The following is a 12,098-nucleotide window of genomic DNA, read 5'->3' as shown; positions in this document are numbered from 1 at the left end:
CAAAACTGTATAGAATCCTATCCACTGTATAATGGTGCTATTTTATAGTTTGTTACTTGCAAGAGATGGTTAAGACAGACAGATGGCAGGGCTTACATTGGAGGTCTTCCCTTTTGCACAGCCTTGTGGCCACCATTTTAATAGTGTTTTATTTGTAAGCTGTTTCAATAAGGTTGTAGTGTAAGCGAGTAAATGTATCTGTGTGAAATCTGTGAATGCATGGAGAATAAAAAAAGAAAAGAAAAGTATATACATGTTGTGGTCCCAAGAAGGCAAAATGCTATTTTTTCTACTGTTTTTAAATTATTTTCTCAATATAGATCCCTTATGCCAAATAACTTGACAAAAGTACTGTGAACTGTAATTCTTCCAATAGTATTGAGATTGTTAAAGGTCATGGTGGCTTTTGTCTGACCGGAGGTTTGTTTGTTTATGTGTGTGTATAAATGCCTCCCTGGAAGCCAAAGTACTGAATAGTAAAATTATTCAAAGTGAGACTTTGCAACTTTTGTTGCACTCTGTCCAAGAGATTCGTGATAAATTTGATATTGTGTCTATCTTTAACTTTTTTTCCCAAAAGCCATGTTTCCAGCATTTTAAAGTATCACATTAGCAAAAATCTTGTCATTTTTACCCAGTAAACCTAGATTGTATATACCCAAACTAGTTAATGAAATGTGCCTATTTCACGTGTTTTTCATTCTCTTATTCATAAACTTATGTAACTCCATTCCATATTCGCCTTACAATAATATGGAAACGTACTTGAGCTTGAATGTAGTGTAAGTAGTCCAGAAAAATGCCACAAAGTACATTAAAATGTACTAATTAGCATATACACCTATTCACTTTTTTAGCAAGAAGTAATTGAACCCGCAAAAATGCACTGTCATTCTTACACCTCATCTTTTGGACTGAGCCAAGCCAGCCATTGTTTTTGTTTCTCTCAGCTAAGCTAATATAAGCTAAGCTAAGATAATCAGCTACTTATACTCATTGTAACTTAATAGTTAGCACACAAATATGAAAGTAGTTTATATCACCTTAATATAAGATGATAATATTAGCCTATATAAGTCACTGGTTGTACTCAACACACTCTTACTGTATTCATGAAACTAGTCTTGGCTCTGTTCTTGTTCACAACATTTTGTGTGTGCCTCCATTTTGAATAAGAGTTAAGACCCTCTTACTTGTTGTCTGTTTAGGTCAAATGGCAAAACCACTTGGTTAGGTTAAGGCATTAAAAACCACTTGGCAAGGCTCAGTTAAGAAAACATCATGATTCAACTTAAAATGTACCTTCTATCAATGTCTACTGCTTATTGTGATTCAAGAATTTTTGTTTTGCAACTCAAACAAACTTTAAGAACAAAAGTACAAAACCTTACTTGTGATTTGTTGCTGATTAGTTAATTAGATGTTACGAAAGTTACAAAGTCTCGCTTTAAGAGTAAGCCAGGATTTTGATTTATTTTTCCCAATTTACTACCAGCTCTCCAAATTAAAATGAGATGGCATTTTTTGGAGATAGTACCGTTTTCTTTTAGCCAAAGTTCAGGAGCAGGACCACACCTGAAACCCTCCCCTTACTGTCACATGTCTATTCAAGCCCACCTGCCCTGCACACCTGTTGTGCTCATTTTCTGTCCACCACCCCTCTACTCATTTTTTTTTTCTTCAAGGTAGGAGTCTGCAAGCCCAGGAGTTGCTGCTGATCCTAAACAAGCCTTTACGACACAACTATTTACCTTACTTCTTTCGTCAAAAACATGCATATAACATATTCAATAAACTATTGTGTGAATCTCATTGATGGTGTGGTCTTTGCTCTTAAACTTTAACAAATAATTGTTAAGGTATTTTTTGTTTGTTTTGTTTGTTTTTCATTCCATAATAAGATTTTGGCATGTTTTGTTTGGGCCTGGCAATTGAAATGGACCGGAAGCTGGTTGAGGAACAACTCTGGTCCTTTTCAGATATACAGTACAAACCAAAGACTTTTTGATGAGAAAGAATCCTCACTCACCATTATTATCTTGTCATAAAGTAAGCTAGTCACAAAATCTTTGATTATTCGATCATGCCAGCCCCGTCTCAACTGCACTGCACACTTCACAAACGGTTTCTGGTACCTGAAATACAGCTCGAAAATGAATATGAACCAGACACTTGGTGTATTTGGTATATTTTAAGAAGCGATACAGAAAGCCACAGAAGCCAACTTCAGCTTATTTTACTATGAATCAATCAAACATTTCAGTTTGTCGGATGTGTGAAATAATCAATAAAGCCCATAACGTGGGAGTGTGTGAGTCATTCACAACCCCCTGAGGTGCTTTAATGAGAAATGATCATTTCCTGAAGCTCACTGTCCAAGAAACTGTTTGATTACAGCGCTGTTATCTATGGTGCTCGATTGCCTTCTGTAGAAAAAATACTGACAAACTGTTCACCATTCCTGCTGAATAAACCACTTGTCAACATCACAGAAATGTCTGGAGAGTTCTTTCATGCAGCATGCACATATACTTAGGGAAACAACATGAAAATATGGATTTTATGAGGGGCCCAGTGGATTTTGACATATAAACAGCATATAATTACAAAGAGGAAGTTTGTCCCTCTCAAACACTTCAAGAAATTTTGGCTATAGATAAAGCCGTAAGTCAAGCTGAGCGTTCGTGCACTGCTCAGTATGAAGCTGAGTGCACTTGTACTGAATGACAAAGTGATGCTTCCTTTGAGGTGACGGGGTCTGCCAAAGCAAATAGACAGGGGTGTGGTTCTCCTTGAGGCCAGAGTTGTATTTTCAGCTCTTTGGCAAACGTTCACAGTGACACTGTCGAGTTCCAGCTCACACACTGTCAGCACTTTTTAAACGGATGTATATATGGAGCACTGATAAAACCCTCACAAACCGTCTCTTTGGCTTGAGCTCAGGCGGCAGAGATCGAAATGTGGAGCAGCAGGGAGGTTGGCGAGGTCCGGGTCATCGCGGTCATCCTGGATGTTATTTCATCCCTCTCTGTTACTAATACAGAATCAATTATCTCACCCTAATGATCCAATTGCAGGATGCAAGCTTGCAAGATTTAGAGTTCAAATAAATCGGAGAGATTGTGTGCAGAGAGGCTTGGGCAGTGGCGAGAAACCAAGCCATAACAATTAGGGTAAGCCAATTATCTGTGTGAATATGGATGTACAGTATGATCCAGATGTAATTTTTCTTAAGAAAACAAACTGAAGGGTGTTTTAGAAATCTGTTTGGTCTTATATATGTGCTAATTTTGGATTACATAGTAAGCCAAGAGAGTGCAACACAGAGAGGTTTGAATAACCTCAAACACCAGGATGGTTCTGGAAAGAACACAATCCCTTCCCATTGATCTACATGCACTCAGGGCTCCAGTGCATCTAAGGACACAGATTTTGGACTGAGCTCTGAAACACAATCTCTCCACTCTCTTCAACTCCTCATCTTAAGCACACAATTGTCTTTTGAATGACCTTGTGGTCTGTTTTACTACACTCACCAATTTTACTACTTATTCTGGTTGTTTTACAGAAAAAAAAGAGCTTGTAAGGCCTCATCAGTCTTAAGAACTTTATTTATTTTCCAGTAGCACACATGTTAACTCTGTTAGTTCAGCATTTGTTGTCTCTAACACCAAAAAAAATCAACAAAAATTCCCATGCCATCCAGTCTTAAAGGAAAACGATGTGTTGATTGCGACAAATTTCAAAGAAGCCATGTGGTACATTTACTGTCGTCCTAAACCAAGGCCAGACATGAAACAGACAGGAGTCCAGCGAGTGCACCGTGCCACCACAAGAATATTAGCAGCAAGATTAAAGCGTGTTTGAAAAAAAAAAAAGTGTCTAAGCCATGGGATTTGGAGATTCTCCCTCTTTCTCAGTTTCAGTCGACAGTGGAAATTCACTGAGGCTTGATTATAGCAGGAGAGTGTTGGCTCAGCTGTGCGCTTTAAGAACCCATGATGTCAGAGCCTTATTTTGCTTGGAGAGACTCTCATCAGCTGCATTGTTCCAGGAAACCATGGTCTGTTCTCTGGACATAAAATTATTATTATTTTTTTTTAAAAATCCTGCCCAATATGCGCCCCCTCTCCCCTCCTTTTCATCTTTGCATTCGCATCTCTGCTGAATGCAGTACGCCGACCTCTGGCTCAGCTCAAGGCACATATATAAAGTATCCTGTGTAGAGCATCACAGTTCCTTGGATCTGAAGTTTCCTCTCTGCTGCGGCAGTGTTAGTCTGTTCCCTGATTTTGTTTTTCACCAGAGGATGAGTGTCTGGGATGAAAAGTGGCTTGCTATTACACAATGAGGAAATAACCTTTTGGACCCTTGAGGATCATAGCAAACAGTGATGCTACTGATGTCACAGAGCCCAGACTTCTAACGTCTCCTTATGCACAATGATGTAGGCGGTGTGATTGAAATACAGCACCAGGATTTGACAGGTGATGCAAGCATCTGACGGAGCTGATGAATAAAACACTCGGCATATTCTCAAGGTTCAAAATCTAAAACATACACGAGGCATATCTGGACACAATTATACAAGACCAATCAGTAGCTGAATAAACTTTGCTGGCATCAGCTGAATATTGAATGAGCTGTGTTGTGTAAACATGAAGATTTCGTAAATATTGTTCATGGATACCCTCCAATTCCCATCTGGTCCTTATAAGATTATTGGCTCTTGTCTATTTTTGCTGAGAATTGGGAATTATGGTAATGATTTCCTAGAAATCAAGAACTGGGGAATAAAATCAGTTACCAGATAAAGACAGCTCAGAGTTCATTGAATCCTCTCACTTATTTCCCAGCTAAAGATTTGAATCAGTTGGACTTGGATTGAGTGGTAGTCCATTTATTGTTCATATCAGTTTATTAATGCAGCCTTTATAAGGACGATTTTGGTTAAAGGGAGGGCAGCATTATCAAAGAGAGAGAAAGAGTCTTAGAGGTTAAAACAACAGCGCAAGGAGCTCACAAGTTCAGTTGTGCTTCTGGCGGAACGGCCTTGCCCCTGTGCACAAGTTCAGTCCTTCAGTAGAAGTCCTCGCCCTCCAACAATAATACTTACAAAATAAAGGTTGACCGCTCCAAGTAAAATCACTTCAGCTGAGTTCCATAGTTATTATTCATGCCCTGGTTCTCCATCCCCTCTGCTACGGCTCCTGTGATGTTAATAAGGTAAGCCCTTTGAGCTGGGAAGAAGCCTACAAGAAGCTATGTCAACATTTTTGCTTGCCTCCGCCTTTTTATCATCAGCTGAAGGTCGGCACCCTTTGTGTGGGTGCCTGTCGATCAAAGAACCTGAAGGCTTGATCACAGGGCTATGGCATATCAATTTCACCTGGAAAAAAAGTTCAAATTGAGCTTCTTTTTTTTTTTTGTATTCTTACTAAGAGTAATTTGAGAGAATCAATACCACTCTCTCGTACTGGAATGGTAAACATTACTCTATCCAAAGCAGCTGGCAATCCAGAAAGAGTGGAAACAGCTAACCTGGCTCTTTCTAACAACCATAGCAGCAACTGTAAAGCTTAACTTGTTTGCTTAATCTGTACAGAAGCTAAAAGATGTTTGAGAAAAATGCCGTACAGTTATTATGTCAAAGCTGGCACCACCTTTGGTGTTGGGATATCACAGCGGCTGTTGCATTTAATTCTGTTGCCGTTTATCCTGAATTTACCGGAGACATAGGACATAGGACTCTGAAAACAGAAAAAGCATTAAAAATATGTAAAAGAATATAGATGGAAAGAAATAAAATAATTCAAATGAATTCAAATGAATAAAAACAAGCAACGGTTTTATACATTTATACACATGTCATACTCATAGTGATAAACACAAGAAGGAAAGAGGTTGAACACATCGTGGGTCTTTTGTGGCGTGATTTTATTTCTGGATTTGCGACCTGATTTCAAGTTTTTATGTGTGTCTTTTGTCTTCTTTTTCACTTTCACTCGCTGTTTGGTTTGGTTTAGGCTCAACCACTTGGTCAAGGTTAGCAAAAGATTGGATGAGCGGAAATACGTCACCACAACCTCAACCCTTCCTATTGATAAAAATGACAATAGCAGGCACCCAGTGCAGTCATCGAGGGGCCCTGACAAGGTGGTGGAATGTGATTCCTTGGATGCATAGATTGTTTTTACAAAGTGGACTTGGCTACTGTGACATCACTCATTCTTCTTTTTAGAAGAAGCGACTCAATTGGGACAAGAAAGTGAAGCTTAAGCGTGATACTTGAAACTTGATAGGGCAATAATATGTATCTTTGATGCCTTTTTATCAATTTATTCGATTTTTAGTAGCAGAACCACTACCAGCAGAAGGATAAATACGAGTGGTTGTTAGATGACTGATGAGAGATGGAAGTAAAAACATTCTGATGTGTACCATAAGTTTGATTCTTTGTGAGATGTTGGAAAAAATCATGTGTTCATCACTTTGGTAGGACTTGGATGAGGTGTAGGCTCAAATAAACTCACAAAAGACAAGTGCTGGACAAGTGTTGGGCATCTCCGCAGGTCCTGAATCGCCATCGAAATCTCAGACTTAAATGGCAGATTGTTAGATGAGACACCGATTCTGTGGGTTGTTGACCTAGTGGTTGTATGGTTGTAGCACTTATCTCACTTGGGTCAGTGATTGGTCGTATGTTCCATGCTTTAAAAATGTATAGGGCATCGGCTGAGTTACTTATCAACATTGTGAGCAGATGGCCATCTTATCTCCTACTACGCATTTCTTGTGTAGTGAGACTTGATCAAAGTTCTCTCCTCACTATATTTTGTATATTTTGTCCCTCTGGGTTGGTGTTGTAAACCAGGGAATGGGAAGTTTTCAAAGTAAGCCAGCATCTGTTGAACCAAGAGACCCAGAGGCGTTACATTTAAGCAGTCCTGTTGCATTGTAGATGAGTAAAAATGATCCAGGTTCAGTTTGTTCTGTTAAAAAAGCTGTGTGAGATGGGGTCTGAGGGGGGAAGCTTTGGCCTCCCTCTGCTAGAAATCCTTGGAGTAAAATTAGGGATAAAAGAAGAGTACAGACAAAAAGGGAAACTTAAGAAGTGAAATTAAATTCAATACTGATTGGAAAAGACAGTGATTAGAAAACAGAGGCAAAGCGTAAATATAAAGAAAGGATCTATAATCCGTGCAAAACAGAGTTGGGTGGAAAAAGAAAAGACAAGAGGGAAAATTGGAGAAGACAGAATGCGCTGACCAGGTTCAGCAACACTCTCTGTCCGAGACACCCCTATCCCAATGTCCCCTAACAGGTTGTGAGTCCAAAACTCAATTCGGCTTCTCAGCTGTGAGAAAGAGAGCAGAGACCCTGAAAATTCATCACCACCATCTTCTGTAAAACTGTTGCTGAGCTACCCTTGCCTGCTTCACCAAACACCATACATGCCTCAAGAAGAGCACAACAAGAGCAGGACAACTCAAGCTTGTGCCATCTGACAGTGCCTGTGCATGTCTTCTTCATCAGTTCCAAAAGGGACTGAAACCAGCAGCACTAACCTGTAAAACAGCTGCCTGGGAAAAAAAAAGAAAAAAAAGAAGAGAAGTAATTTTCCAGAAAGCTCTTGACCGTGCATTTCGTTAAGAATACACCATGAAAGACAGCAAAAAGAGAGAAGCAGAACACTGGCCATGTATGAGCATTTAGCCCAGTATGGAGGTGGCTGTGGCCACTGGATGCACAGGGATGAATAAAAAGGGAGGGGGCCCGGGAGGATGTGAACATTACAGGTGTTCTACTCTGACGGACCGGCAACTGGTTAAAGTGAATTCCCAGGTGCTGCACAGCACAGTCGGTAATGTGCACAAATCTGTGGTTTCAAATTTGTGCCAGATTTATCTCAGTTTCCTGGAACTAAAATCACATGTGAGCTCAGTCCAGATTCACCATAATTGACTGATGTTCCAAAGACTGCAGGACCAGCACAAGTGTGATGTGGGACTAATAAAAGGTGCACCTCTTTCTGTCATCACCCCCAAATCACAACTGCCGCCCAAAACCACAACAGCACCCCCCTAAACAGAGAGGAGGTGGAGGGGGTTTGGCTTGCTTATGAAACTTGACTCGGGACAGACTCGGGATAATAACTCCGTATGAGAATTTACAAAAATTATTTGATTTTTTTTCCAGGTTAGAATAAATAGAATTAAGTGAATAAAAGGTTGCATGTGTGTTTTTCGTCTACTACTATGTATCAAAACGGTCAATATTGGCCATAGTTATATCTGGACCAGATTATGCCGGGGTTATTCGGAGCAGCTGACTGTTTAACAGGTCCTTACCCAATAGCTTCAAAGGACAAACTATTTGTCATTGTTCTCATTGAACAATAAATTGCAGTTTATAAAATGTATGTTAAGATATTTAAGTCTGGACCTAAAATGCCCAACAAAGTTATAAGATGATCCAAACAAGCCAAAGGCAATGGTTAGCATTATGTGTTTCCATGTGAGCTTGTAAGTAAATGGAGCAAAGGATGGACTACAAGCAAGGCATTTTAAGATGTTCAGGAAAATTCGGAATGTTTGTTTTCACAATGTTAAAAAAATGAATAAATTGAATTACTGTCCAAGTCCAATAAAAAAAAATACTTTTTGAATATGCGTTGATATATTCATCTGACTGAAACTAACCTAAAGATCAAATTCTAAATACATAGATAATGTGGTTGAAGGACTCAAATTGGCCGAGGTGCTCTGCCCCAAAGTTCTTATCCTGGGCTTTGACCAAGTACCAGAAGATGCTGGCACATAGAAGGAGAAGAACGGAGAAAACTACAAGTCACAACATGCATCTCATTTGTGAAAAAAAGACTAAATCATACAAAAAGTAAATGTGAAAGGTGGCATATCGTCCCGTGTTGAATTGGAGTTCGACATACAGTGCTTAGGTCAATAAATCAATTCCCTTACATGCTTCTCTACTGGGACAAGGACAGTAGTCCAATTAGATAGCCTGGTTGAGCTATTTGACTTATTTGTGCATTTAAACAAGCTGAGTGTCTTCTAAAGGAGAGAATAACTTACTTTAGTTTAGATTTTAGGCTTTATAACTTAGCAGACCTTTCACATCCGTAAACAAGAGTGTAGCACACTCATGGTATCGTTTTCTGCTATTAGTAACATCAACTAGAGTTTGGAGGTTTTCATAACTGTTACAGCTTTTTGTCAAAGGTCTGTCGGTGGGATTTGTTTAGCCACTGATGGCTCTCAAAATGACTCCCTCTAACTACTCAATGGGCATCTTTTCTTGGCAGCCAGTCTCTATCTTATCCCCTGCTGGGTTAATTTCACCATGTGGATTTTAAAAGAAGACATCTAGTATTACTTCCTGCCCTCTAACCTCTTGTGTGCCTTTCTTTTTTCCCACTCTGATGTGGCTGAAAAAAGATCCCACCATGTTTCCCATCTCTAATCATGTGAATTAATAACATCTTTAAAAAGACTAAATAGAGCTATTCACCCTTTTCTTTCCCATTGATGGGATAGTAGCATATTTGAAGTCACCTTTAACTTCCTGTGACCTTTGATCTTTAAAGAGAGATGCATTGGTTTAATTGGGAAGGGTATTTCATTCAGTCTCTCTCTATATAAAGCAGCTAAAAGCCCTGCCACAACAGTTCTTAGATAAGGCCAGGTTAGTCAAAGTCTCGAGTGCTGAATACTGTATACCATGATCTCCATCTACTCTATCCTGTTCACTTTAGTGCTGTTCTCTGAGCTGGGCAGCCACTTGGTCACAGTTGCTATGCCTTCAACTAAAGAAGAGGATGGAGCAACAGAGCAAGATGGCATTGATTCCATATTGGGTGACATGCCGATGAATGAGCCTGCTGTGGTTCCACAGATGTACAGAAGGAGCCTCACCCTGGACAACAACGTGAGGGATGATGGGACCCCGAAAATCGTCATCTTATTATCGGTAAGGGTTGCCACGTTCAAGATGTGTTGAAGCTTTAGCCAAAAATTCATCAACTAGTTTCTTAGCAACAGCTAATTCCTTTATTTATTGATATACAGTCAATAACAAATGTTATAGTTTTGAAGCTGTTCCCAAATCTGTCAACTGAGTAATTTTTCCTGTTAATCAGACACATAATTTAATATACAAGAGGAAAGTTATGGATCATAGCATATAAAGAGCCAGCAATAAGGAAAAGGATACCATTCACCTACATGAACTTAAGCTCAAGCGGAAAGTTTGCTCTTATGTGTGCTAACTCTTATGTATCTTTGAGAATGATACCAGCAGCCCAACTCAGTAGAAATGAATAGAATTTCATTCTCAGCACCTAAACTATATGTATATATAAAAAAAAAAACAACATAGGGGCCAACATGATTGTTTTTTTTTTTGTCATTTGGGTCTTTACCAATGTTGATTTAAATATAAATATACAGAAATCCAATGTTATTGGCCAACATTATTGAGGTGAATTTAGTTAAAAATTCCTTACAGTTTTTTTGCCCGACTATCGAGCACCATAAGTAGTCACTGTAGGAGATTTATTTTTAGATAAACATCCACAGCTAGCCATAGTTCAAAAACAAAGAGCACATTATCTCCACTCCGTGACTGTACACTTGACCCCTCTCAATTGGCCACCATCCTCTGGTCTACTGTTAAGTCAATATTTTACACACACATCTATAAAATTATTTTACAGCAGCGATGGAAAACTGGGAAATACTGTTAGCCGAAAAGGTCAAATGATCACAAGTCTATAAAAATTTATTGAAATCACAGTGGGAAGAATGATGATATAATGGTGTTCCATCAAACATTTGGCTGCGATGTGTTTATCTGGAGTTTCTCTGGCAAGTGTGTCTCCAGTGCGTCATGAATATGGTGGTTATCTATGTGGTAATGCTGAATGGGGAGTCATAATGGAGACAGCAAAGACATCTGGGTGAACTAGAGCTATGGAAGAAAACAGAACACTGTGATATAGTAAAATTATAGGAACACATTTGTTCCATGTGGAGAATCTGTGGCTTGGATAAGCTCATAAAGAAAGATCCAACACCTGAGCTACGAAAATATCATCCTTAAAAGTGGGTGCTGCAACATGACCATCCACAGTCCACATTTAGCAGAATGTGAATAAACTTGAGCTTAAATTGTCCCAATTAAATGACTGATTATGTTTTAGGACACAAGGCTGAAAGGGCGCAGTGTACATGGGCTGAATTCTGCCTTCACTCGGAATAGGCCTCTGCTCACGGACAGAAGTTTGAGCCATACTCCTGGAGCGTCCAGTTTGAAAATCGATAAAAGAGATACCGACCTTGACAGTAAGTATCTGCAATATTATGACCTATCGCTAAGAAATTGTTTAAGACAATTTTATTTTTAATTGTCCAGGTATATAATTTCATACATTTTAATGTGAAATGTCAATAATGTGCTTTTTTCCCCCCTCTGTCTTGTAGTGCTGCGATGTATGATAGGAAGAGTATACCGACCCTGTTGGGAGGTATAAATATTCCCCTGTGCTGCTGCTGCTGGTTCAAGAATATGCTGTAAAAGTTTCTTCCTTGTGTGTCACATTGCAATGTATTTCCTTGTAGAAAAGAAGTTTGGACAGACATGTAAAACAAAATAAAAGTTTATTAAAAATTAAGCCTGCAATGTAATTTAACAGGTTAAAGGAAAAATTCAAACTTTACAACGAGTAATTAAATACACTTCTCTTACCACATCACTGGTTTATGTCTCAAAGATCATTCAGAATAAAGTGCGGTGACCAAATCGTGAGTTACAGTTGATATGTTCTGGTAGCAGCCATCCACATTTCCCTTGCTGCTAAAGATGTAAAAAAATGCCATTTTAACTTGGGGAAAACAAATAGTTTGGTTTAAATAATTCAAAAAGGTACTCTTCATTTACATAATTTAAAAGAAAAAAAGTGTTGTCATAATGTGAGAATTTCAGAAGTAATCTAATTTGTAAACTCATTCACCTTCTTGCTCAAGAACTACTAAGTGTAGCTGAGTTAAACATTTGCAAGCAGATGCCCACATATTCAA

At 38.9% G+C, this 12,098-nt stretch overlaps 1 protein-coding gene across 1 annotated transcript; it reads left to right on the top strand.

The window, feature by feature from the left end:
- The first annotated feature begins 9,705 nt into the window (after window positions 1-9,705).
- pmch (pro-melanin-concentrating hormone) lies at window positions 9,706-11,815 on the top strand. Its single transcript, XM_072377725.1, has 3 exons — window positions 9,706-9,990; window positions 11,222-11,363; window positions 11,502-11,815. Exons 1-3 carry the CDS (start codon window positions 9,742-9,744, stop codon window positions 11,549-11,551), a joined length of 441 nt encoding a protein of 146 aa, XP_072233826.1. The 5' UTR covers window positions 9,706-9,741; the 3' UTR covers window positions 11,552-11,815.
- Window positions 11,816-12,098: the final 283 nt, after the last annotated feature.

The sequence above is a fragment of the Leuresthes tenuis genome, unplaced genomic scaffold (assembly GCF_036924035.1).
Source record: "Leuresthes tenuis unplaced genomic scaffold, fLeuTen1.0.hap1 SCAF_23, whole genome shotgun sequence".
Lineage (NCBI taxonomy): Eukaryota > Metazoa > Chordata > Actinopteri > Atheriniformes > Atherinopsidae > Leuresthes > Leuresthes tenuis.
This window is presented reverse-complemented; position numbering and strand designations above follow the sequence as displayed.

Excerpts from the sequence above, each read along its gene's own strand:
- pmch (XM_072377725.1), top strand. The coding sequence starts at position 9,742 with ATGATCTCCATCTACTCTATCCTGTTCACTTTAGTGCTGTTCTCTGAG. Across the intron at positions 9,991-11,221 it reads AAATCGTCATCTTATTATCG|GACACAAGGCTGAAAGGGCG; the intron begins GTAAGGGTTGCC and ends ATTATGTTTTAG. Across the intron at positions 11,364-11,501 it reads AAGAGATACCGACCTTGACA|TGCTGCGATGTATGATAGGA; the intron begins GTAAGTATCTGC and ends TCTGTCTTGTAG.